The sequence below is a fragment of the Labrus bergylta genome, chromosome 2 (genome assembly GCF_963930695.1).
Source record: "Labrus bergylta chromosome 2, fLabBer1.1, whole genome shotgun sequence".
Lineage (NCBI taxonomy): Eukaryota > Metazoa > Chordata > Actinopteri > Labriformes > Labridae > Labrus > Labrus bergylta.
The window spans coordinates 22,320,511-22,342,799 of record NC_089196.1 but is presented as its reverse complement, the minus strand read 5'-3'; the positions used below and the strand labels follow the sequence as shown (position 1 = coordinate 22,342,799).

General features: G+C 38.4%; 4 protein-coding genes across 4 annotated transcripts; 1 reads left to right on the top strand and 3 right to left on the bottom strand.

The window, feature by feature from the left end:
* Nucleotides 1-1,468: 1,468 nt before the first annotated feature.
* On the bottom strand, nucleotides 1,469-4,202 carry LOC109991569 (protease-associated domain-containing protein 1). The gene is made up of 5 exons (XM_020643892.3): nucleotides 3,965-4,202; nucleotides 3,584-3,684; nucleotides 3,367-3,476; nucleotides 2,348-2,515; nucleotides 1,469-2,259 (listed from the first exon to the last, which is right to left on the bottom strand). The coding sequence occupies exons 1-5, from the start codon at nucleotides 4,035-4,037 to the stop codon at nucleotides 2,139-2,141; spliced, it is 573 nt and encodes a 190-aa protein (XP_020499548.1). The 5' UTR covers nucleotides 4,038-4,202; the 3' UTR covers nucleotides 1,469-2,138.
* Nucleotides 4,203-5,470: 1,268 nt separating this feature from the next.
* il12b2 (interleukin 12B 2) lies at nucleotides 5,471-9,664 on the bottom strand. The gene is made up of 8 exons (XM_020643888.3): nucleotides 9,620-9,664; nucleotides 9,173-9,254; nucleotides 8,784-9,038; nucleotides 8,470-8,572; nucleotides 8,123-8,313; nucleotides 7,814-7,962; nucleotides 7,603-7,713; nucleotides 5,471-5,657 (listed from the first exon to the last, which is right to left on the bottom strand). Exons 1-8 carry the CDS (start codon nucleotides 9,662-9,664, stop codon nucleotides 5,505-5,507), a joined length of 1,089 nt encoding a protein of 362 aa, XP_020499544.2. The 3' UTR covers nucleotides 5,471-5,504.
* A 2,649-nt stretch (nucleotides 9,665-12,313) lies between these two features.
* Nucleotides 12,314-16,056, bottom strand: LOC109991578 (transcription factor BTF3). Its single transcript, XM_020643900.3, has 6 exons — nucleotides 15,969-16,056; nucleotides 14,632-14,700; nucleotides 14,425-14,538; nucleotides 13,052-13,253; nucleotides 12,910-12,969; nucleotides 12,314-12,697 (listed from the first exon to the last, which is right to left on the bottom strand). Exons 2-6 carry the CDS (start codon nucleotides 14,698-14,700, stop codon nucleotides 12,651-12,653), a joined length of 492 nt encoding a protein of 163 aa, XP_020499556.1. The 5' UTR covers nucleotides 15,969-16,056; the 3' UTR covers nucleotides 12,314-12,650.
* Nucleotides 16,057-16,410: 354 nt separating this feature from the next.
* On the top strand, nucleotides 16,411-22,110 carry utp15 (UTP15 small subunit processome component). The gene is made up of 12 exons (XM_020643908.3): nucleotides 16,411-16,569; nucleotides 17,074-17,189; nucleotides 17,318-17,410; nucleotides 17,536-17,720; nucleotides 18,249-18,427; nucleotides 18,992-19,117; nucleotides 19,447-19,582; nucleotides 19,748-19,832; nucleotides 20,396-20,551; nucleotides 20,779-20,880; nucleotides 21,132-21,265; nucleotides 21,391-22,110. Exons 2-12 carry the CDS (start codon nucleotides 17,100-17,102, stop codon nucleotides 21,689-21,691), a joined length of 1,587 nt encoding a protein of 528 aa, XP_020499564.2. The 5' UTR covers nucleotides 16,411-16,569; nucleotides 17,074-17,099; the 3' UTR covers nucleotides 21,692-22,110.
* The last annotated feature ends 179 nt before the right edge of the window (nucleotides 22,111-22,289 follow it).

Sequence of the window (22,289 nt, the reverse complement as noted above, 5' to 3'; positions counted from 1 at the left end):
TTAAAGACATACTTGGTGTCATGCAGACCTCACTTTTTAGTATCCGGGGTATGGTACATGTGTGGAGCAGAGATTTCAACGTAGGCGATTTATTAGTGTAGTGACCGTCAAGTCAACAAATACTGACAGACCTCTACCACAATATTGTGTAAAAATAACAGCTATTAAATGAGATATTTAAAATGTGTTAAAATGTTGACTATCAAATGTTCATTAATCCTAGACAATGTTATTTAACCATATCATGGCAGAAGGAAACTTTATACATTATCTGGTAATAAAGTTTTTATTTACAGATCACTTCTCCAACCCTTCATACATGCAACACACTAAAGTTCAGTCTCAAACAAGTCTGACAAGTCTACTTAAAATACACACAAGCTTTTTGTACTTTCAGCAAAAAAGAGAGGCTGCCCTTTCTTTAATACGAAGAAAATAAAACATTTTTAGCTGCCTTAAACTTAGTGCTTCTTTATTAATGTGTGATGCTTTGGAGAACACCAATGTATGCAGTTTATTAAAGAAAATTATCAAAGTCATGTAAGCGGTGGTATTTTATACTTGAGCTGGTTTGACTCCAGGAGTTGCTAGATCGATTAAGTGCAAATATACAGATGCAGTCTAAACTTGTGTTTCACATTAAGACCAGAAGACTTACTGGTATCATAGCAATAAAAGGGCAGGTCTAAATACTAACCCAAGAGCTATGGTGTTAGTAGCATTTAAATAATTGTTATACTCTACACTCCAATGTAAAGGTTGATCATTCATACGGTCAAAGCGTGAAGCCCCTTACAGAAAACAATCGATGGGGGTTAAACAGATTCCTGACTAAACACAAGCTCGCTGAAGAATAGAAAATAATGTATCAAAATCCCCACAAATATTGCCAGAAATACAGACACATACTTATTTTGTGGAGGATTCCAGGGGGCACTGTTATCATTTATTTCCTAGCCCACCCTTCTTCATCAACATTGGAAAATGTAGTCTTAAAACAACTTTCAGGCAAAAGTTAACCGTGGATTTAATGGTCAAGTTCCCTCAACGACTCAGGGAAGTGACATTTGAGTATTCATGTGAAATGAACAACTCGAAACATAAATCAAAGAAATATTGTAAAGAAATATTTTCTTGCAGCAAAGTTATTACCACCAGACTCAACTTAGCTATTAATGTACCGAACACAGGACTACAGTGCTAAATGAGTCTTTTAGTAATAGCATATTTTCATGAAAATAAACCTGACAGAATGTTGAAATACCACCCAGTTCCAGATAAATTCATGATTGGTCAAGCATCTTTTAGAGTTATTAAGGACTGAAAGTATCAGGGGATAAACATGTAAAGATGATGACATTAGCTTGCTCTAATGTGCGTACAATAGTCTCGTGATTACATAATGTGTGCATGGTCTTAAAAGTTTTATAGCGTATATAACTTAAAAACTTAAAGCAAAGGCTTAAGATTCATTTTGCACAAAACATCTTTGTTGTTTATTTACCATTTAGAAACTGTTCATTTTTGGTCAGTGATCAACCACTTTGAAGTTCATGCAAATGAGAACGTTTCCTCTTTATACATTTTACAGTGAGATGACATTCCTGGTATTATGATTAAAAGAAAGTGTAAGATTCAAGGCAATTTTTCCCTTCCAGTCCCATAGTGGCCTACGCAATGGCATGTACCACTTCCCCATAGGAAAAAATGGTGCACTCCAGGCTTAATATCTGGTATTATCCGACTTTCCACATCATTTTGAAAACATTTGACCAACAAACCATTCGTATATAAGGTCAGTGGCACAACAAAGCTGTAATTATTATACTTTTTTTCTTGAAAAGAACAAGCATGCATGTTTCTTGCCGAGTTTGTCTGTCTTTATTTTGACAAATGGCTATGGCAAGACTGTTTGGATACAATTAAAAGGTTTGCTCCACATGTCTGTGGCTGTATGTTTAATCATGTGTGCATGAGTTAATGTTATTGGTTCACCACCAGTGCATGTCAATTTTTGTAACCACCATCAAGGAGATTTCCTGGAGGCTGTGAGTTTATTCAAAGTTGACAAGATACGCACAGATAACATAATGTTCACTGAGTAGAGAAGTGGATCAAGTTTTGGGTGTGCGTTATCTCTACCACAGTGTCCATGGGGGCTGCTTCAGGGGGAACGAGGCCAAAGAAGAAACATTGACAGGAATGGAAATGACAGCCCACGGCAGTGCTTGTCTCTGAAGAGTTCGTCGGATCATCATCCTAAAGTAACAGATCAAGAGGATATGTTTTAATGTCAAAACATGTTTGTCATTATTTATATACAAATATAAAAAGACATCAGTCTTACCCATCACGTCCCAGTAGGAATAATGCCGGTATGCTTGGTTTGGCAGTGCTTCCATCAGTGACCATATCAAGGTACTGGCTGTCATTGTCCACTGCATTATCAGCAATGAGAACAGCTTTGCCTCCTGCTTCCTCCACATTTCTCGCCTTTTGTACAAAGGAGCAACCTCTAGAAAGCACAACAAAAAAAACAAAGAAAGAAAAAAAAAAAAACACATTTGAATGTGTCATCAAACACAAGTAATCTGTGAATAGTTGAACTTTCAGGTCCCAGACAGGCAGTGAGATTTTAGCATAGTTTTAGTAAAACATTCAACATTGCCCGGTAGGTAAGTGCAAGTTGCCTCACCTGCAAATTACTTTCATACACAAACCCTGAGAACAACAAGCAATACCAAACACAGGTCAAACTTTCTCTAAACATTCCTGCTAATCATAACTAGTCATGTGTATATATACCTGGCAGTCAATACAGATAACTAAAAAGACAATGTTTGTTATATTTTTCTTTTATTATAAAAGGGGCTATTGGTTTTAGTTTTGTAATCTAACATTTATATATTTCAAGTATTCCTTTAAAAGAAAGAATAACAGCTTACTGCCGTTATGCATGCAGTTGTTTTAAATGTCTCAATAACTGTAATAGTGACCGTACATTTATTTTATGTGTGTAACAAGCCAAAGACACGGTACCATGTTGTTTGTCGAGCATTGCCCCACCCTTGTTCTTTTTGTTAAATGTCATGCACTCCTACTATAATATTTGGCCTCTGCAACAATCACAAGAGAAGGCAGGCAGCCAGCGTGGCCAAAGAAAACACTTGTATGTGCGTGCACAAGCTAGTGGTCCACAAATGTTGAAACTATGATTTTGTCTTTGTCGAGTGGTCAGGTTGGATTGATAAATGGCTCAATCCAATCTTACATTTCCAACTTCCTACTTCACATTTCTGTTCACATGATCTTCTATGGCAGTGCGGTAAACAGGTGACACTAGAGGTGAAGGGGCACGATGCGTACCCTCTTTCCACCAGGATTACTTGTCCCTGGATCATTTCTGTGTCCTCCAGGTCTGTGCAGCCATCTGCTGGTTCAGCAGGCACAAGGAAAATCTCATCGTAAGAAGACACCTGGGGACAAAAGGAGAGAAGAGGATTGTGATTGGGTGGGTGGAGAGTGTTGAGAATCATTTCGCCAACAATTGTAATTTAGAAGAAGGGCAAAATACCACACTTACAAAAGCTCCTCCAAAGTCTTTAGCAGGTGCTGCACTGAAGATGTAGCCTATTTCCTCTGGACTGATGACCCGGAAGTAAAGCAATTCATTGATCCCAAGACCTTTTAGTGCAGAAATATATATATATAAAAAAGAGCTTAGCAAGCTTACCTCCGAGTTGTTAATTGATATTGTCGGTGCAAAGTCAGGGTTAGAAAAACCACAGCAGCGGGTGTAAATTAAGGAGAATGACACAAAAGACTTTAAACTTGACTTCAAGTGAAAAACGTGAAGACTACAACAGAGCACGGACATTTTTTCTGAGCGCATTTATCTGAATGTGGTGCTCAGTTACATGATCTGTTGACTAACTTGAAACTTGCACCTGCTCCTCGCGCTCACCTGACGTGCAGCTGGATCGCAGGAGAAGGTTCCAGAGGTAGAACAATAAAGCTGCAGGCAGAACCTTTGCCATTCTCAAGACATCTGTAGAGCTCCTCGATTACATACACGAAACGCCAGGTGGCTCTCAATTAGGAGCGGTATTTGTCCATAAATAGCTGCCGTTTTGTTTGTCCACAACAGAGCAGCAGGTTAGCAACCACTTCCGCTCTTCCTGGATTGCGCATGCGTACATTGCAGAGCCGGATTAACCTGCTAGGTGGCCGAGGGGGAAGTCGGGCCCCTGTTTTATTACACAACGACTACTCGCCATTTAAAAAAAAAAAAAAGAATAAATAAAAGATTATAAATTGGTCACATAAATACATTTAAAAAAATAAAAAATTAATGAAAATTGCATTTTTTATCCTGCAGTTTAAATATGTACAGCAGTAAGAAATTTGCTTTTTTTCTGTCAAATGTTGTCTGTTCTAGGTAATTAGTGACATAGTGACATAGTTACAATGTTACAATTCACTTAGCAGACGCTTTTATCCAAAGCGACGTACATCAGAGAGTAACTACAACACTAATTAATTCATACATCGCCACCGAAGCAGCGGGAGCAATGCGGGGTTAAGTGTCTTGCCCGAGGACACGTCAAACATGTTGCTCAGCTGGGGATCAAACCCTCGACCTTCCATTTGAGAGGCGACAACTTTAACAACTGAGCCACATTTAATTATAATTATTGATTATTAAATAATAATCATTAGGCTTAATAGCATATGAAGAAAGCGGTTAGAACTATAAATATGTTACGCAAAATATGCACAATAAGGGTTAAATGGGTCAGCAGAGGCAGAAATGAACATTAACTATACATTTAAGAATCTGGCAGAACAAAGGGGTTGGATTGCACTTGTGTGTCTTTATTAAGTTTAATGGATTTTAAAGTTTATGGCCTGGAGGAAAAAGCCATTCTTCAGTCTGCTGGTGTGTGCTTTCAGGGATCTGTATCAGGGTGAACAGGCTGTTATGTGGGTGGGATGAGTACTTAGTGACCCTCAGAGACTTCCCGTGGCACTGCTGGGCGCACAGCTCCTGCAGGCTGGGAAGCCAGATGAATCCATTGATGTACTGGGCCCTGTGCACACCCTCTCTGGTGCTTTATGGTCAGTGCTTATTATGCTGCCATACCGGGTGGTGAAGAAGCATGCAGGAAGATCTCCATTGTGACCCAGTAGAAGTCCCTGAGGATTTGGGAAACTACAACCAACTATCAAGGAATAATAAACTATACATATGGATATACAGAGGCTGAAGTATTTGGATACCAAAGAGGAACAAATGGACATGTTTTGAATAAGATTGTAATGAAATAATTAATTTATTCAGAAATAAATACAATTATTGCAATATGCAGTGTAAGTTCTCAGTCATTCAGGTCATGGTGAATTTCGAGCTTTACATAGCAATTCTCAATATATATATCAAATATTAATGTATTTTTTAACACAAGCATAATTTCATTGAAATGTACGTTTTATTAAACATCTTCTCACTGAGATGTTGGGTTCTTTTGAACATTTTTCCCCCCATTCTTCTTCTTCTTTCTGTTCTTGCAGCGGTCCAAGTACCCAGGTGGCAGTTCTGAACAGCAAAATTTTGTTCTGTTTTTGCATTTGCACAGCTTCTTTTTGCGTGTAATCACCTGAAATAAGTAAATACAAGATTAGGATCTGCAATGATAGGACATTAAGGCATAGCTTCAAGTCCTTCAAACTTGAATGTGTAACAGTTTATATTATAAAGTTCTGGCTGTGATTGTGAATACCAAGGATGTCTCCAATTATAATATTTAAAAGCTTCTGTTTAGACATATTCAGAGCCATACCTTAGATTTATACTTAAGCATGTTACCTTCCTACTTTACAGTGTTAATAACTTCTCTAGCATGAAGGGAAGTAAGATCTGCTGCAGGTTAGGCACATCAGGCTCTCACCTCAAGATTGTTTTAACTTGTGAATTAAGTTGAGGCTAATATTTTCTGGTTTTTACTTCCTTTTTAAGGTTTGGAGTTATCTAAGAAATGCAATGATTTCTTTAGCTTGGCTTTTGGTACCTCCACAAGTTTCAGTGAATAACAAGTGGCAAAAAGTATCTGAGTTTCAATTTATTTGTTATGTATATAAAAAAACGACTGTTGCTGTATTTTACAATGTGCTCACTATAATATTGTCAGAGGGTTTGTGTATCCAGGCAAGCTCATCACTGATGCATGATCAGGTTGAGATATAAAAACTGAAACATTAGCATAACAAACCAGCTGTCAATGAGACATCATTTCTATTTGTCGTCCTTACTTTCTTAGTGGAAAAATGTGCCACAAATGTGTGTGTTTCTCACGGTTTCAAAGAATTCTTTTTAAAAAATGACGGAAATGTATTTTATGTTTCCCTGCTAAATGTAGATAATACAGTTGATCACAATATGAGGAATTCATTGCTCAAAACCCACTGTTGAGTTTACCAACAAATTAAAAACAGTTGACAAGTATAATATATATAATTTAAAAATGAATAAGTGGGAACTAAAATGGCGGCTCAATAGATTCGATAAAATAATTTAGTTGTAAACCACATACTACTGAACCGTCCCCATTTGTCAAAGCATCATTTTAGAGTCTGTAAGGTCCGTTACTAGTTTGGGATTACTTTCATTTTGGGGGGAAAAAAAGTTTTATACGCTTCTTTATTTTCATTTTTGTAGTATTTTTAACATGTGACCTCAGTATCTGCTACTTTGACCTGAACTCAAGTACCACCCAGAGAAACAGTTAGTACACAGACTCAGTAAAACTGGTTTCTGACCTTTTGTCCACCCCCATGCAGTGGGCAGTGCAATGGGGGGTTTCTATAACTCTGGTACACAGGTCATGAGCAACACATGAATAAAGAAGGAACATGTATAAGGAAGGAAGCAAAAAGCTTTTTTTAATGGTTGTTGGGGTTTTTTTTGCACAGTGCCAAACCACCAAGTTCACAGAAAGACCAACACATATAACTTAAATAAGACGAACAAGAAACACAAAGTGTGAAATTCAGTGTGAAGTTATACTGAGCTAGGCTCATTTGTTTGCACATTTGACTTGTGATTCATTTACAGTGACAATTACTTTATTTGATTTTAATGTGAAGAAAATCATTTTCTAAGATTTGATCCTACAAAACCATTTCTGACAACTCTGACAACAAGAAAATTAAAGTGTTTTCTGTTCACAAGAAAAGTGAGTCTTTAAGTGTTTTTTTGTCATTTCACAGTCTCTCTATAATGGTGTTTGACTTAATGTATTTGATTTTTAATAAATAATAAATATATCTATACAAATAAATAGTTTGAGATAGGTCATAAATAAAATCCATAAAAACTGGCTGCATTTATCTTTAAAAACAAAACAGAACTGTGGACTTCTTACTGAGCTTTTGGTGGGTGCTGTGTTATCTGTTGGTCATCAGTGTCTGCCCAAAGGTAAGACATTAAAAAGCCAAGTGACAAACAGTAGGTGAGACAACATGGAGGACGTTGTACTACAGACATGTACAAACAAGGAAAGAGCAAGAGCAGACAGTTTTGTGATCAAATACTCAGTGGGTTACATTTTTCCAGGGAGTCCACTGGCTCCAGGCGGAGAGCACCAGCTGATCTCTTGAGCGAACCCTCAGCTTGCTGATCCTCTTTGGTATCAGAGCTGATGAAGAGAGTCCTGTCTAAAACACAGACAGGTCACAGTAAGAATCTCATATGCAGACAAGGAGAGATCAATGACTGCATTTCAATGACTGCATTTCAGTGCAAGTTTGTATTTACCTTTCCATTATCTTTAAGCTCATATTCAATCTGGTGCTCCAGACTGAAGAAGCTGTGAGGAGTTGACCAGCTGGACGGAGGCTCAATGGTCACATTCAGGTCCTGCTCCATCTCCTGACACCTGACGATCTGAGGACTATCGGGTTCAACTGGACACAACAAAAATGACAATAGAGAATTAAAACATTGGTTTGAATTCACTCAATGCTTCTGCTGGTTTAATCAAATGTATTTTTTTTAAACAAGTTAAAAATAAACTGTTTAATCTTGTCAAATGCCTTAAATGTCACTCAGTTTCTCTCAGCTTACTGATGTCTCTGAGATAAAATCGTGTAGTTCTCCTGAGGATGGAGAGGTCAGCAATGGCCTCAGCCGTGATAACGAGCATGGTGCTTTCCTCAGTGTAAGGTGAGAGGAAGTGGGACACCTCAAACTGGAATGCCCCATCTGAGAGAAGATCGCTGCTGCTGATCCAGTGACATGACTTCTCATCTTCACTGCTGCAGAGCAAGGAATAAAACAGACACACAGAGAAATTTGTGTAGGAAAAGTAAAGTTCTATCTGCTTGGTCTGTCTCTATGCAATAATTTTTGCTTCTTGAATGGAATTTCTTTATATCTATATATATATATATATATATTTTTTTTTTTTTTACCAGTCTTGGCCAAGTCCAAGGCGCACTAATTCATATCCACTACTGGTCCAACTACAGCTGAAGACACAGTCATAAGACTTTGCCCGACAACTGAGAAGAGAATCTGTAAAGAGAAACAATATGTGTGCAATTTGGAGTAAACTGTCCAGTCCTGGAAAAAGCAACGAAAATAACACTGAATATACAACATTTACTGCTAACACTGCATGTTAGGTTTCAGTCTAGTCCTTAAGAACTCTCAGCCTGACTAATCTGGCACTAAAACTTCCTCTATTTAATAATGGTGAATGAAGAGCGCAACAAGGATATCCTACCCAATGCGTCTTCCTCCTCGGCTTCAAGCAGCAGATAGGTGGATGACAGCATCTCCTCTCCTCTCCAGCAGCTGTACTCACCCAACGTGGGAGTATCTACTTCTAACACTGTCAGAAATGAACTGTCCTGCTGGAAATTATCCCCCGAATCGACATCAATCTCTTCCCCATCTAGCTTCCAAGTGATATGTCCTGTGGTCTTTGTACTGCATGTCAGTGTGACTGGACTTGAATCATTCCTTTTGGCGACCACAACTGCACAAACATAGACACAGACAGTCAGGTGTACACACAGACAGTCCACACGGAAACATTCACAAACACTTCTATTGAAAAAAAGGCCAAGTAATAAATATCAGAAAGTTTTGTGAACTGCAAGTCAGGCGTACAGTTTTCTGGAAACTTGCTGAGTCCATGTGCTCCTGATAGGCTGATGAACAGAAGCCCAAATATCCACAGTGAAAAGGTCTTCTGAAAGATTGTGTGATAGCAAGTACAAAAAAAAAATCATTGGAGCTCATAAATGTCTTTCACGTTAACATAACTAATAATCACTTCATTTACTAGTAGCTGTTGTAAATTTCCACTTCAATTCTGATTCAAAGTAAGAAATATGTCCATGGTAAATTGCAACGAGTTGAAAGCTAATGCATTGTAACAAAATAATTACACAGCTGGGAAGTCACTCTCTATTCTTTCATCTTATTTGTCGACACACACAAGTTATTTCTTACCATTTGGATGATGTTACACTGAATTGATGCGATAAAAGAAATCTGGAGCAGAGGTTCAATAGTAGCTGTCCTGATGATTGTATGTTTCAACAGGTGACTAACCATCATATTTATATTGCTGCCTCCAACATACATCACCATCACCATCGCCTGTGTCAGAATGTGTGGTAGAAACTGAGAGATATAGTAAACTGATTAATAGTCTATAAACAGAGTTGGAGAGCAGCACACTTTGCAGAAATTTGCATGTCAGATTTTGAGTAAGGAACTGTGAGATATTAAGTGTGAAGTGTGGGTGGGCAGTGGGGTGGGGGGTTGCCCTCAGGCATTAAACTGAAATGAAGAAGTGTCAACTCTGAGAAATCCTGTGTCTGCTTAACATATCTAGAATCAAACAATCAGGACACACATCCAAACAGGCGCCAAAAACACATACACAAATTTGTCCTTCAGTCTTTGAAAGCACCTACGAGAACAGCAGAATATAAATATCACAGCTTTGAAAACAAAAGCAAAATCAATGGAAATGTTACATGGACCTTCAACAAAAATCTTCACTTTATCAACAACTATTTTGATAGTAAATGTACAATTATTTCAGTTTTAGACTAAAGTGACAGGAAATTTGTACAAACATGAATGGTTGCTGTTTACAGTCTAAAGAAATGTGTGAAATTGTGAAAGAAAGAGAAAACAACAGGTTAGCATTCTTATTCTGTTAAACAGTTTCTTGCGTTATTCGGAAAAGGGGGGCAGGTATTATAAGTTTTCTTCTTCCTGCTCCTGTTTGCTCATGAACAGTGTTTTAGTATTATGAGAAAATATTTTTTGTTGTGTATTATGGTGTTGAATCCATACACTGAATTGAGCAAATAAATAAATCAAATATGAAAAATATATGAAATATATATTCAAAGTTATACGGTTAACTGAAGGTTTTTGGCTTCCTCTTGTTGGTTGAACTAAACCAGAAATTTAGGCTTTGGGAAATTACAATTTATTACGACTAATACTAACTAAATCTACACCAAATGATTAGTCATTGTATTTGAAAATGAATGTGGGATTAGTGAGCAATGAAAGAACATCGTTGTCACCTTAAAATAGAGATTCTATAGAATAGATGTATTTACCGTTAAGTGTATTTTGTGAATCAACATTTCACTCAATCTAAAACTAATTTGAAACCAAAAATAATCCTGAATCCTATGAAAATGGTTTTCTACAGAAAAGTTTTTTTCCCAATCATACATCATTGTGAGGACATTTGACATCCCTTAACTTCAACAGCATTCACACATGACACGAGGACTTTCCCTGGCCATGACTTCAGTCACAAACGGGGCAATCCGGCTGTCCTTTGCTAAATGTCAGCTGAGAGAAAATGATTACACTCTGAATAAAAAAATACAACTGACTTGTTTATTCTCACACCTATGTAAATCAAGTGATCCCATAATGTGTTGAAGTGTTTGTGACGTATTTCCATAGTAAACGCTTCCAGTTGGTTTGCCGGGGGGGGGGGGGTGTGATCTCCTCATTTGTATTTGAACAGTTTGAGGTATATCCCTTTCAAAGAAACCTAGTATGATTATGAATACATACACCACATCTCTCACCTAAAATTCTATGAAACCTGTATAGTCATTGAATAGAAAGAGTTGGTTTTGAGTTTCAGTTCCTTACATTCCTCGAGCATTATTCATATTTCTGCAGTAGAGAACTTTATTAACCTCATGAATAGCAGTGCATGCTTTCATCATTGATTGTCCCAAGTTACTCAATAGTATCAAACTATAGCTAAACTTTTCAAAGCTAACATTTTATTTTTTGGCTGTCCAATGAACCAATGGAGAGCACAGAAATATACAAATTGTATCTATTATGCTGGAAAGAATGCATCATAAAAGGTACTCAGTGTTGGAAATGCACATCACTATAAAAGGAAACAGCTGTGTAATGGTGGTAAAAAAAAAACTGTTCTTACACTAACCTTACAACTAAGTTTTCTCTATTTGTGTAATTACTTCAAGAAATCTATCATTTGTGATTGTAGTTTAAGTTGAACCCTCATCATTTTCCCTTTTTAAAAAAAAAAAGATTTATCTTTGGGCTTTTTGTGCCTTTATTTGAGAGATAGGACAGTGGCTAGAGTCAGAAATCAGGGAGTGAGTGGGGAATGACATGTGAAAGGAGCCACAGGTCGGATTTGAACCTGGGCCGCCCGCTTGCAAGGCTACGGCTTCCATACATGGGGCGTGCGCACTAACCACTGCGCCACCAGCGATCACGTTCCCTTTAAATGTAATGAGTCAGAAAAGAAATACCTACAAGGTCCCTACCCATTCAGTGTTGCAGATAAAGACAAACTGAAACCATGCTCATCTTTAAGTTTAAATGATAGTCAGCATTATGCCTTATTCTGAGGTCACTCCAGTCCAAGGCATGCCTTCAAGTTTCCCAGTTTCAACATCAAAGCAAATTAGGACAAAGACTTGGATTTTTTCTTTTGGTATATTGGGCAGTGTTGTAATCAAGCCCCACTCTAACAGAAACCAGAGTGCTTCGAGACCGAGACAAGGCCACGACATTCAGGGATAGACCGAGTCAAGACCAAGACCAAGACCAAGACCAAGGCAGGGCAACACTGAGACTAGACCAAAATCATAACAACACTAGTTGGACATAACTGTCATTTCCTGATCAACTGTGAGAATTATACTACTTGGACCATTTATTTAAAATTGATAAACAAGAGGTCGAGCTAATTTAAAAAAATAAATAAATAGAGAAGTGTATGTGTCATTTTTTTATTACATGATTAATACCACCAGTACATTTCGGAAGTGTAGGCATCACAATGCAGGAGAGGCCGTTTGAGAAAGAGAAAGGCTTGCACATTCCACTGAGTTAAATAATTTCACTTGTACTACAGAACGAGGCAAATCAGACAAAGGAGTGGGAATTAATTGCCGTAAAAAAGTTAGTTCTACCTGTTTTAGCCCAATTGTCAATGTTACAATTAAAACCGACATTTTGTAGTCGGCAAAGAGCAATAATAAACATGAACAATTATAAAATGCTGCAATGTCAAAGTACGGTGAGTCAAGAGCAGGCTGGAAGAGTGGACTGTCTAGTCTGCCTCATTCTTTGAAGCCTCATCAAAGTTTTCAACCAGATCTGAAAAACAAAAACAAAAGCTTGATCAAGAAAGATGAAAACCAAAACTAAATCTAAGTTAGTATGAGACAGTTGTCCAAATGATTATAATGACTTACTATTCAAATAAAATGTACTTTTTGTTGGAGCCATAGGACTTAATTGTTTCAGTTCCACTATATTGCAGAATTTATGCAAATACTCCTTTTGAAAGAGTAAGTTCATTTGCTTACCTGGAACGTCATCATCATCGTCCTCTTCAGCAGCAACCATGGGGGCTTTGTCCTCTCCAGCTAGGGGGGGGCATTAGCTAAATGTTAAAAAAACATCATACACACCTACTTATGCAAATAGAACAGTAAGTGTTATAGGTACCTGGTTTGGGCAGAGTCTCTGCTAATCTCCTGAGGCTGGTAAGACTGTCGGCTCCCAGCTGGTTTAGAATGCCTGGGAGCATCTCTGTGAGCTGCTTGTTCTCAGCATGCCCTGTGATTGTGAAGGTATTTGCAGCCAAGGAGGCCTGGACTTTTGGGTTATTGAAGTGGATCACTGTTCCTTGGTTTGTGAACATATTAACCTAAAGTGAAACAAACAGAGAAACAGTACGGTTTCTGAGTTCAAGGTTATGATGAAACAACTGCTCCTGCTAAGAACCTTTTTCCACAATGGATGCATATAGCTCAATAACTAGTCTTTAGTGCAGTTGTAATTAGAACAGATCCTTGTACAAGAAATAATAGTATGAGGGCACGATCACACTGGCCATCTGTATTGTGCTTTACTCAAGCACGATTGGCCCCCCCGCTGTGCAATTCCCACGCTGGCCGGCATGGCCCGCGGTCCCACTGGCCAGGACTAACTGTGCCGCAGCACGATTACATCTTGTACATAACGTCGTAATACAACACATGCATGCTTTATGTTACTATGAAGCGTGCTCAGTTGACAAACAGGCGGACGAGAGAGAGAGAGAGAGAGAGAGAGAGAGAGAGAGAGAGAGAGAGAGAGAGAGAGAGGAAAAAAAAAGGGACGAGCAGTCGAGTCCATGTCGGTACATCGGATAACAACACACAGAGCATGACAGCTACTTTACTGACTTTGCGGCTTATTTTAAGCCATTTTAATCAGACAAAGCCATAAAAAAATAGACGCGCGGCCGAGTATCGGAGAACAACACAGAGAACATGACAGCTACTTTTTGCCATATATTGAGTCATTTTAGTCCGATACAGCCATGAAAATCTGGATTGCTCCATAATGAATGATGTCAGCGGTGTGTACCCGCGTGCTTGTGCTTGTTCATGAAGTGTACCAAAGAACACCTCTCCAAAGTGTGCCAAAGCCAAGGAAGTGTGCCAAGGAAGTGTAGCATAGCACGGTGCGGTCACATTGGCCAAACGAACTGGATTTAAGTGTTGAAGCGTGCTTGTGCACGTTATGGATGGCCAGTGTGACCGCGCCCTTACTTTAAGTACTGAACTGCTTCCTAAATAACCATGATGATGAACTGAAGAATCACAATAAACAGTTTTGGGGTATTTTTGTTTTCTATACTCATTGGCTAACTGTTACATCAATAAAATACAGCAAATAATGGGGGTCCTCTGATGGCATTGACATATATTTTGTCTCATTTACTCAAATGTTGTACATGGCATCCTGCTATAATAATGACTTCACAAACAAATCCTGTACCAAACATGTAAGTGTGCTTCAGGAAGGCCTTACTGTAAAAGAATTTGCTTTACCTCCTCAATGCCAGAGATGTTGTTGACTCCCAGTTTCTTGAGGGAGAACTGAAGCTTCTTATCATCTGCTGTAGCTGTTCTGTGCACCACCTTCTTCTTTCTTCGGGCCGACCCCTAAAGAGCACAACAAATATCCATCACACAACATGTTCCCAACCAAGTGTTTTCTTCAAGTACTTTGTAAGAATGTGTAGTAATCTAACCCACCTTGCCGCCTATGCGGACCTGCGCCTGCAGTTTGGCGAGCTTCTCCTGGTTCATTATCGACTCCTTCATCTGACAAAAAACACAACACGACACACATGACGAAATTAAATATTCAGTAACAAATATCAGTTATTTGGACATTTTTAATACACACACCACCAAGCCGAAAGACAGAAAAGGCACCAATAGTCGTGTCGAAATGTCAAAGCAGACTAAATGTTTGACCTTGGAGGGATAATGATGTATACATGTAAATTCTTTATTATTTCCATTGTATTATTGTATTATTATTTAGCATCAATATATATATACATGTATACTCTACATTCTACATATTTTATTATACTAGTCTATATTATATCACATTTCATTATATTACACTATATTGTTCATATTGCACTATATTACATTATATTATATAACTGCACTCTGCATTACTGTGGTACAACACTGCCTCTCTTCTCTGCTGTTTACATTACTTGCTGATATTTATCATACCAAGTCACTTTAATCACTTGTCACTTTATCTTGTCATTCTCTGCAAATACTGTCTCAACTCCCTGCATAGTTAACTTCATCATTCATTTTGTACTTGTATATACCCCCTGTTTTTATTTTTATTTATATTATCTATTCTGTTTAATGTGTATTTTTGAGCTTTCTTGTCTGTGCTGCTGTAACGCCCGAATTTCCCCTCTGGGGATCAATACTTTAATGATTATCCTATCCTAAATGCAAAGTAGCATCAGTTTATTGGATGACTAAAACCTTGAATAAGTCAAATTACATTTTCAACAGGGGAAGTAGAATTAAGTGCCAGACCTAAAAAAAATCCTCAAAATCCCCCCTTGACATTTTCATTTTTGAGCTCAGCACACTTACAAGAATGCACAGCTGCATAAAGCCCAAAAATAGCCACACACTTCATGTCTCGACTCAGGTTGTGCATGAACCTGACACAGGTGTTAAAGTCAGAGGTTTTAACTATCCAGGCTTTCTAGGGCGAGAATGCATTAGTTGAGTATTAAATTGAATTAAATGAATCATATTGTGCACACACTTAAATATAAACTTATAAATATTATCTGTAGGCACAGACATGACTTTGCATGTTCCCCCCCGAGTTTTCATTTTGACTACTGACCAGTCAGCTAGTTAGCGAGCAAGGCTAAACAGCTAGCTCGGGCCTCTTCAAAGTGACACTATCGTTCATGTGAAACTGGCTTTTCTCTCACACTATGGCGCGTACGGTGAGGTAGGCTGTTGTTCTTTTTTGTAAAAGCTCAAAAATAATACGGCAGTGACTAAGTTAAAAGGCCACAGAGACTTGAACTGACCTGGGAGTGTGTAAACACGCGGATCACACAGTCGACAGAAGCTCGAGGAAAGGAGTGAGAAGCGGAAGTGACGCAGTGAGGTCGCTCTCTGCCGGATGAGCCGGGTTTTTTTAAATTTATTTTCACAAGTTGTGTTTAAAATGTTGAAGTTATTGTTTATTACATCTAAATTTCAAATGTTCACATTGTAAAATATTATATATAAGTAGAAAATATCAGTTAAGACCTTAATATTACTTTTGCTTCATTAGTACACGAAACAGCCTGATTTCACCGGAATGTATGTAAAGTATTAGATAAAAATAATTATTTATATATAATTATATATTTAAAAATTCTTATCCTAGGGACGTCGGTGACATCCAAAATTTAAATTTAAAATACAAATTCATATTCACTTTTTATGTGGACGGTGACGTACATAACGGAAGTGGTCACGTTTGTAATCATGGCGTCCTCCAGTGCGCTGAGAGGCAACGTGATAACGCTTTAAAATGACACACTTTTGATTTACTCCGCCAACCTAAATCCATATCACTTAAATTCAACACTTTGAATTTAGAATAAATAAGTGCACACCACCGGGACCTTTTATTCAAAGGTAAGCGTCTGCAGGATGTACTTTTGGGAAGAAATGCTATTCGGCTAAATCGCGTTGTGCTAACTAACTTCAGGCTTTGAACACGTTGTTCAATGTTTCAATGTTTAACACGCTGTTGTTGTTTTCAATCCAACAGGATTACATGGAATTGACTGTGGTAGAAAATGATTAACTGTGTATGTTTAAAAAACTTAAGTGAGCTTTTTGTGCGCAGAAGTAAAACCCAGTAAACACAAGCGACGTATCCAGAATAGTTATATCATTAGTCTGTTGTAGTTTGGTGAGTTGTGATTAATGTTTTTATTGCTTTTTGATATAAAAATCTGAATTTATTCTCCGTAGCTATTTATTTTTATGTTGTTGAAAATGTTTCTGTATGCCGATTGTGATTTGTGGGACTTTATTGGCTCGAGTATAAATTATCCCAAATGACATAAATCTCTCACTGTATTTTTTTTTTTTTTACCTGATAGTCATGTCTATATCTTTTCTGCATCTAACCAGGAAAAGAGTCATTCGTTCAGCTAAAAATGGCTTCATTCAAACCTACCAAAATCCAAGTCTATCCTAAACTTGGTGAGAAAGTGACACAAGACACGCTGTACTGGAAAAACTACAAGGTGAGGTTTTTAAAAAAACATTTTTTTACTCTTCTAAAAATTACTGAGCCAGAATATGACACCCCCCCCCTTTTTTTCCCCCCACGTTTTGTCATTCCTAACAATGTATCTTGTTCCTCTTCTTGTAGGCTCCTGTCCAGATAAAAGAGTTTGGAGCCATCACAAGCATAGACTTCTCCCCAGTGGCTCCACATAACTTTGCAGTGACCGCATTCACAAGAGTACGTTGGCGTCTCTTTCGTTGGCGTCTCTTGCATGAATTCAGTAAAATTAATCAGTGTTGACCGTATAAAACAATTGTGGTTGCCGTCTGTCCTCTGAATTTTCAAGTATTGTTTTTCTACAGATCCACGTTTACGGGCCATTTTCCCAGGAGCCAGTGAAGACATTCACGCGGTTTAAAGACACTGCATATTGTGGGCGGTTCAGGTCAGACGGTCAGCTGCTTGTGGCGGGATGTGAGGACTCTGTAGTCCGGCTGTTTGACGTCAGTGGCAAAGTGGCGCTTAGGATGTTCAAAGGGCACACAAAGTAGGTATCCCATGTGTCACTGTTTTATACGGTTTTAGATATGCTGTTCTTGCATTAGGAGTGTTGCATTTGAGGGTTAATTCAAACATCCTGTTGTATTTTAGCTGCAGGATGTTTATTTTGAAGTGGCATTCCTGTCAAGACTAAATGCCTGGACTAGAACACCCAATTTTAAGCCCATCCACCACTCATTTGTACCCCTTTAGGGTAAAGTTCTTGTGATATAAATTAATTGTTGAATGATGATTTCATGAGTGATCCATCGACTGAAATTCTGATGATCTCAAGAATTCTGACAACCTGTAAATGTTAAATGGACTGTACCTCTAAAGTGTTTACTCCTAGGTTTCTATACGTGACACATTCAGCCGATCTTACAAACACGCTCACACACTGCTGACTATGCTATGAGTTCATGACCCTCTCTTTCTCCTGAGCCTCAGCTGACCGCACCTTCTCATTGGCATAAACACCATGCCATGAAATAGGACTGATGTGTTTTATTTTTCTCATTTTTGTGTTTCTCAGGGCTGTACACGTGACAGACTTCACTTCAGATCGTTACCAGATCCTCACAGGCTCGGACGACTACACCTGTCGACTTTGGGACATCCCAAATGCAACAGAGCTCAACACTTACCAAGAACACACAGATTACATTCGCTGCGGTGTCGCAAGCAAACTCAACAGAGATCTCTTCGTCACTGGTGAGATGGAAGTTGTCATGTATTGCTTTTTTTTATTTTGGACGGTAGAAAATGTTAACCAAGTACAGGACACTAGGATTTGGTCCATTTATAAATTGAACCAAACAAAGTAGGTATCCCATGTGTCACTGTTTTATAAGGTTTTAGATATGCTGTTCTTGCATTTGGAGTGTTGCATATTAGGTTTAATTCAAACATCCTGTTGTATTTTAGCAGATGGATGTTTAGATTTAAGTGGGATTCCTGTCAAGAGTAAATGCCTGGACTAGAACAGCCAATTTTAAGCCCATCTACCAATCATTTGTACCGGTTTAGGGATGCAGGATATGTTTGTAGCCTCTCGATTCTTGTAAAGTTCTTGTGTTATAAAGGAATTGTTGAATGATGATTTCCTGAGTGATCCATCGACTGAAATTCTGATGATCTCAAGAATTCTGACAACCTGTAAATGTTAAATGGACTGTACCTCTAAAGTCTTAACATTCCTAGGTGGCAATATGTAGTGCATCCCCTTTTGTTGATGTGTTTTGATACTTTATAAAGCCACTTTGTTGTTCTCTCTAGGATCTTATGACCACACGGTGAAACTGTTTGATGCCAGAGTGGAGAAGAGTGTGATGACGATGGACCATGGCCAACCAGTGGAGAGTCTGCTTCTCTATCCTTCTGAGGGACTCCTCGTCTCTGCAGGTATTCCGACAGTGCACCCTTTGATTGCAGACTTAACACCACTTCTGTTAACAATGTTGGATGAATTTGATTCAATGAAGGGTCACTCAGCCTATTCCGGGTTGTAGTCTATAAAACATTGTGGAGGAAATGCTGAAAGTTGGACCGGCCTCGACACACAAGGAACCAAAGTTGATTATGGGCTGGGAATTCAGTCAGGACAGAAATAGCCTGGAATATTTTTTTTCTCCAACATTTACCTCCATGCAGTCAAGCACAAATACTTTACTTTATGTACAATCTATACAAGACATGTGGGGAAAAAACATCTCTATCTCTCTCTCTTTTAGGTGGACGCTATGTCAAAGTGTGGGATCTGCTAAAAGGAGGCCAGCCTCTGGTGTCGCTAAAGAACCATCACAAAACTGTCACATGTTTGTCTCTCAGCAGCAATGGACAGAGACTTCTGTCAGCTTCTCTGGACAGGTATGCCGATAGTTGTTTGTACATTACTCATTTCTGACACAGCAGACATGGAAACCATTCTTTAAACTGTACATCGATGAGGACAAGTAGAGCTGCGTCTGTGATTTACAGAGTTCTAAGCATTGTTGTCATGATCCAAATGTAGAGCCTGTGCTTGTCTTTCAGGCATGTGAAGGTTTACAACACAACCAACTATAAAGTGGTCCACAACTTCGACTACGCTGCCTCCATCCTGAGTCTGGCTTTGGCGGTAAGAAAGTACTTTCATCTTTAAATATTACTTTTTGTCATTTTTTTTTAAACAAATGGAGGAAAGTATTTTAAAATAAATGAGGCAAAAGCTAAGGAAGGTTGATAACTCTCATCCATCATAGCATGTCCCCATTATTTGTCTCACTGTGACCTATAAACACAGATTAAATAACCTCAGCATAGAGAGAAGAATTAGTTTCTATGTAAGACGCATCTTTAGTTGGGGATATGATTTGAAAGAGCAGCCCTTAGAGGCTAAAATTAAAGTTCTGGTTTGTGAATCAAGCAATTGAAGTATCAGTTACATGACATTTAAATTGAAAAGACATGAAACATTATATTATCTCTGTTTGGTGTTGAAAAGGGGGTTTCCAGAACACAATGTACAACCTTAGACTGAACAGATATGACATTTTTTTTCCATTTTTTTGTCTCCCTAAATTACCACCCCAGCATGTGTTCATGTAAAATGAAGTATAAGCCATAGGCATGGTTACATATTGATTTGTTTTATATTTAAAGTTTTTTCAAAATAAAATTCTCAATATTTGTTTCTTATAGCCGGATGACGAGTCCATCGTCGTGGGAATGACCAACAACATTCTGAGTATCAAACACAGGAAAAGCCCTGAAGACTCCAAAGAAACCTCTGGCCAACAGAGGAGACGACCAACATATCGTGTTTTTGTCAAGGGAAAGAACTATGTCCCTAAACAGGTCAGTGTACATGTAGGAACATGTAGTAGCTCAGGTCAGCAGTTAGAGATGTGATGTGGTTTGTTGGGTTATTATTTGCAGAAAGATGCTTTGGGTAATTTCTTCCATCTGTAAATTCTGAATGGCTGACGCCTTTTATTCTGCATACTGAGTAATTACATGATGCTAATGGAACTGTTTTCTTTCCCAGTTGTTAATTAAAGTCTTGGTTTCCTGTCTTTTCCCAGGATGACTATCTAGTCAGCAAGCCAGTGAAACAGCATTTGGCCAAATACGACAAACAGCTCAAGAAATTTAATGTATCAAAGGCTTTGGATACAGCTCTGGAGGTATGTTTTTTTATTCCTTTAAATTTAAGCCACACGGATACATCAGTTGTTATTCATTTCCTGGTGTCCCTTTTTAGTTTTCAGTTTTCTTAGTGAAGCAGTGATGTGCTACTTTGTTGTTGTACAGAGTGGAATCACTATTTTTAAATTAGAACTTGAACTGCATCTGTCATGCACAATGAATCCTTTTAAAAAGGCTTTAATATAATTTACTATTATAGATATAAATACATATTTAATTGTATTCCTAGACGTGGATAAGACTGAGAAAGCCAGAGATCACAGTAGCTGTTATAAAGGAGCTGGATCGAAGAGGAACCCTAAAGAACGCTCTGGCAGGAAGGGATGAACAGGGGCTCTCTCAGCTGCTCAATTTCCTCATCGGGTGAGTTGCAGAAATAAAACATAAATACTTTGATATTAGGTGGATGCATTGAATTTGGGAGGTGTTCATTAAATCATTCGAAAACATTTTGATGAATGAAAACTTAATTTCTGTGTCGTCTCCAGGAACGTGGTGGACCCCAGGTTTTCTCCTGTCCTTGTTACAGCGACCGAGATGATCCTGGACATTTATCAGTCAGTTATCGGACAGTCACCAGTTGTGGATCGGCAGCTGTTGCGCCTGCAGGAGCTGCTGGAAAGAGAGATTGACTACCAGCAGGAACTCCTGGAGGTTCTGGGCATGTTGGACACAATGTTTGCCTCCACCCTCCCTAGAAAAGAGGTGCCTTGCTCTGGCGTCAGCAGGTCTAATGGCCTCAATAAGGGAGAAGCAAGCACCTCAAAGCCACAATTGCAGGCCACCTGAGGTAGTTACCTTACCCACCTTTTGTAGTGGGGTAAAAACTGCTTTAGACTGAGTTTGAGTGGCGTTAGAACTCTGAACCCTCCTTTTTGAGACATCAGACACAAATTTTCTGACATGACTGGGTGCATGTCCTCAACAGAAACATTTTGGTACAGGTTTTAAGAGACTGACAGATACATGCTTTACCACTCTGGTGGGAATGAAACCAACAAAGACAAAATACTTTTACTGTATGAACAGTATGCGTGTGAATGAGAAGATGTTGCTTTTACTGGAAGTCTTGTAATTGCTTTGAATAGTAAATGTGCCGTGTGTGTGTTTGAATGTTTTCGCTATGAATGTCTGCTTTGTGTTTCCATAATATTTGGCATTGACAAATGTTTTATAAGCAGATAAGAATAAATCTTTGTAATATTGAATCTGACTCGGAAGTAATTGTGTGCCAACGTTTTGAGAAGTGATCCACGACGGTTACAACATGCAAGAGAAGACAACTTTTTAGATGGTCTCTTAACCGTCTACCTTCCACTGGAGGTCGCTGTAACCTCAAAGAAACATTAAACTCTCACATGAAGCGATGAATTTGCATTTGAGCAGA

Excerpts from the sequence above, each read along its gene's own strand:
- LOC109991569 (XM_020643892.3), bottom strand. The coding sequence starts at position 4,037 with ATGGCAAAGGTTCTGCCTGCAGCTTTATTGTTCTACCTCTGGAACCTT. Across the intron at positions 3,685-3,964 it reads GCGATCCAGCTGCACGTCAG|GTCTTGGGATCAATGAATTG; the intron begins GTGAGCGCGAGG and ends CTGCACTAAAAG. Across the intron at positions 3,477-3,583 it reads AAGACTTTGGAGGAGCTTTT|GTGTCTTCTTACGATGAGAT; the intron begins GTAAGTGTGGTA and ends TTTTGTCCCCAG.
- LOC109991578 (XM_020643900.3), bottom strand. The coding sequence starts at position 14,700 with ATGAAGGAGTCGATAATGAACCAGGAGAAGCTCGCCAAACTGCAGGCG. Across the intron at positions 12,970-13,051 it reads AGAGACTCTGCCCAAACCAG|CTGGAGAGGACAAAGCCCCC; the intron begins GTACCTATAACA and ends GCCCCCCCCTAG. Across the intron at positions 12,698-12,909 it reads CGATGATGATGACGTTCCAG|ATCTGGTTGAAAACTTTGAT; the intron begins GTAAGCAAATGA and ends TTTGTTTTTCAG.
- il12b2 (XM_020643888.3), bottom strand. The coding sequence starts at position 9,664 with ATGGTGATGGTGATGTATGTTGGAGGCAGCAATATAAATATGATG. Across the intron at positions 9,255-9,619 it reads GCAGCAATATAAATATGATG|AAGACCTTTTCACTGTGGAT; the intron begins GTTAGTCACCTG and ends ACAATCTTTCAG. Across the intron at positions 5,658-7,602 it reads AGTGGACTCCCTGGAAAAAT|GTGATTACACGCAAAAAGAA; the intron begins GTAACCCACTGA and ends TACTTATTTCAG.
- utp15 (XM_020643908.3), top strand. The coding sequence starts at position 17,100 with ATGGCTTCATTCAAACCTACCAAAATCCAAGTCTATCCTAAACTTGGT. Across the intron at positions 18,428-18,991 it reads CAGAGATCTCTTCGTCACTG|GATCTTATGACCACACGGTG; the intron begins GTGAGATGGAAG and ends TGTTCTCTCTAG. Across the intron at positions 21,266-21,390 it reads CTGCTCAATTTCCTCATCGG|GAACGTGGTGGACCCCAGGT; the intron begins GTGAGTTGCAGA and ends TGTCGTCTCCAG.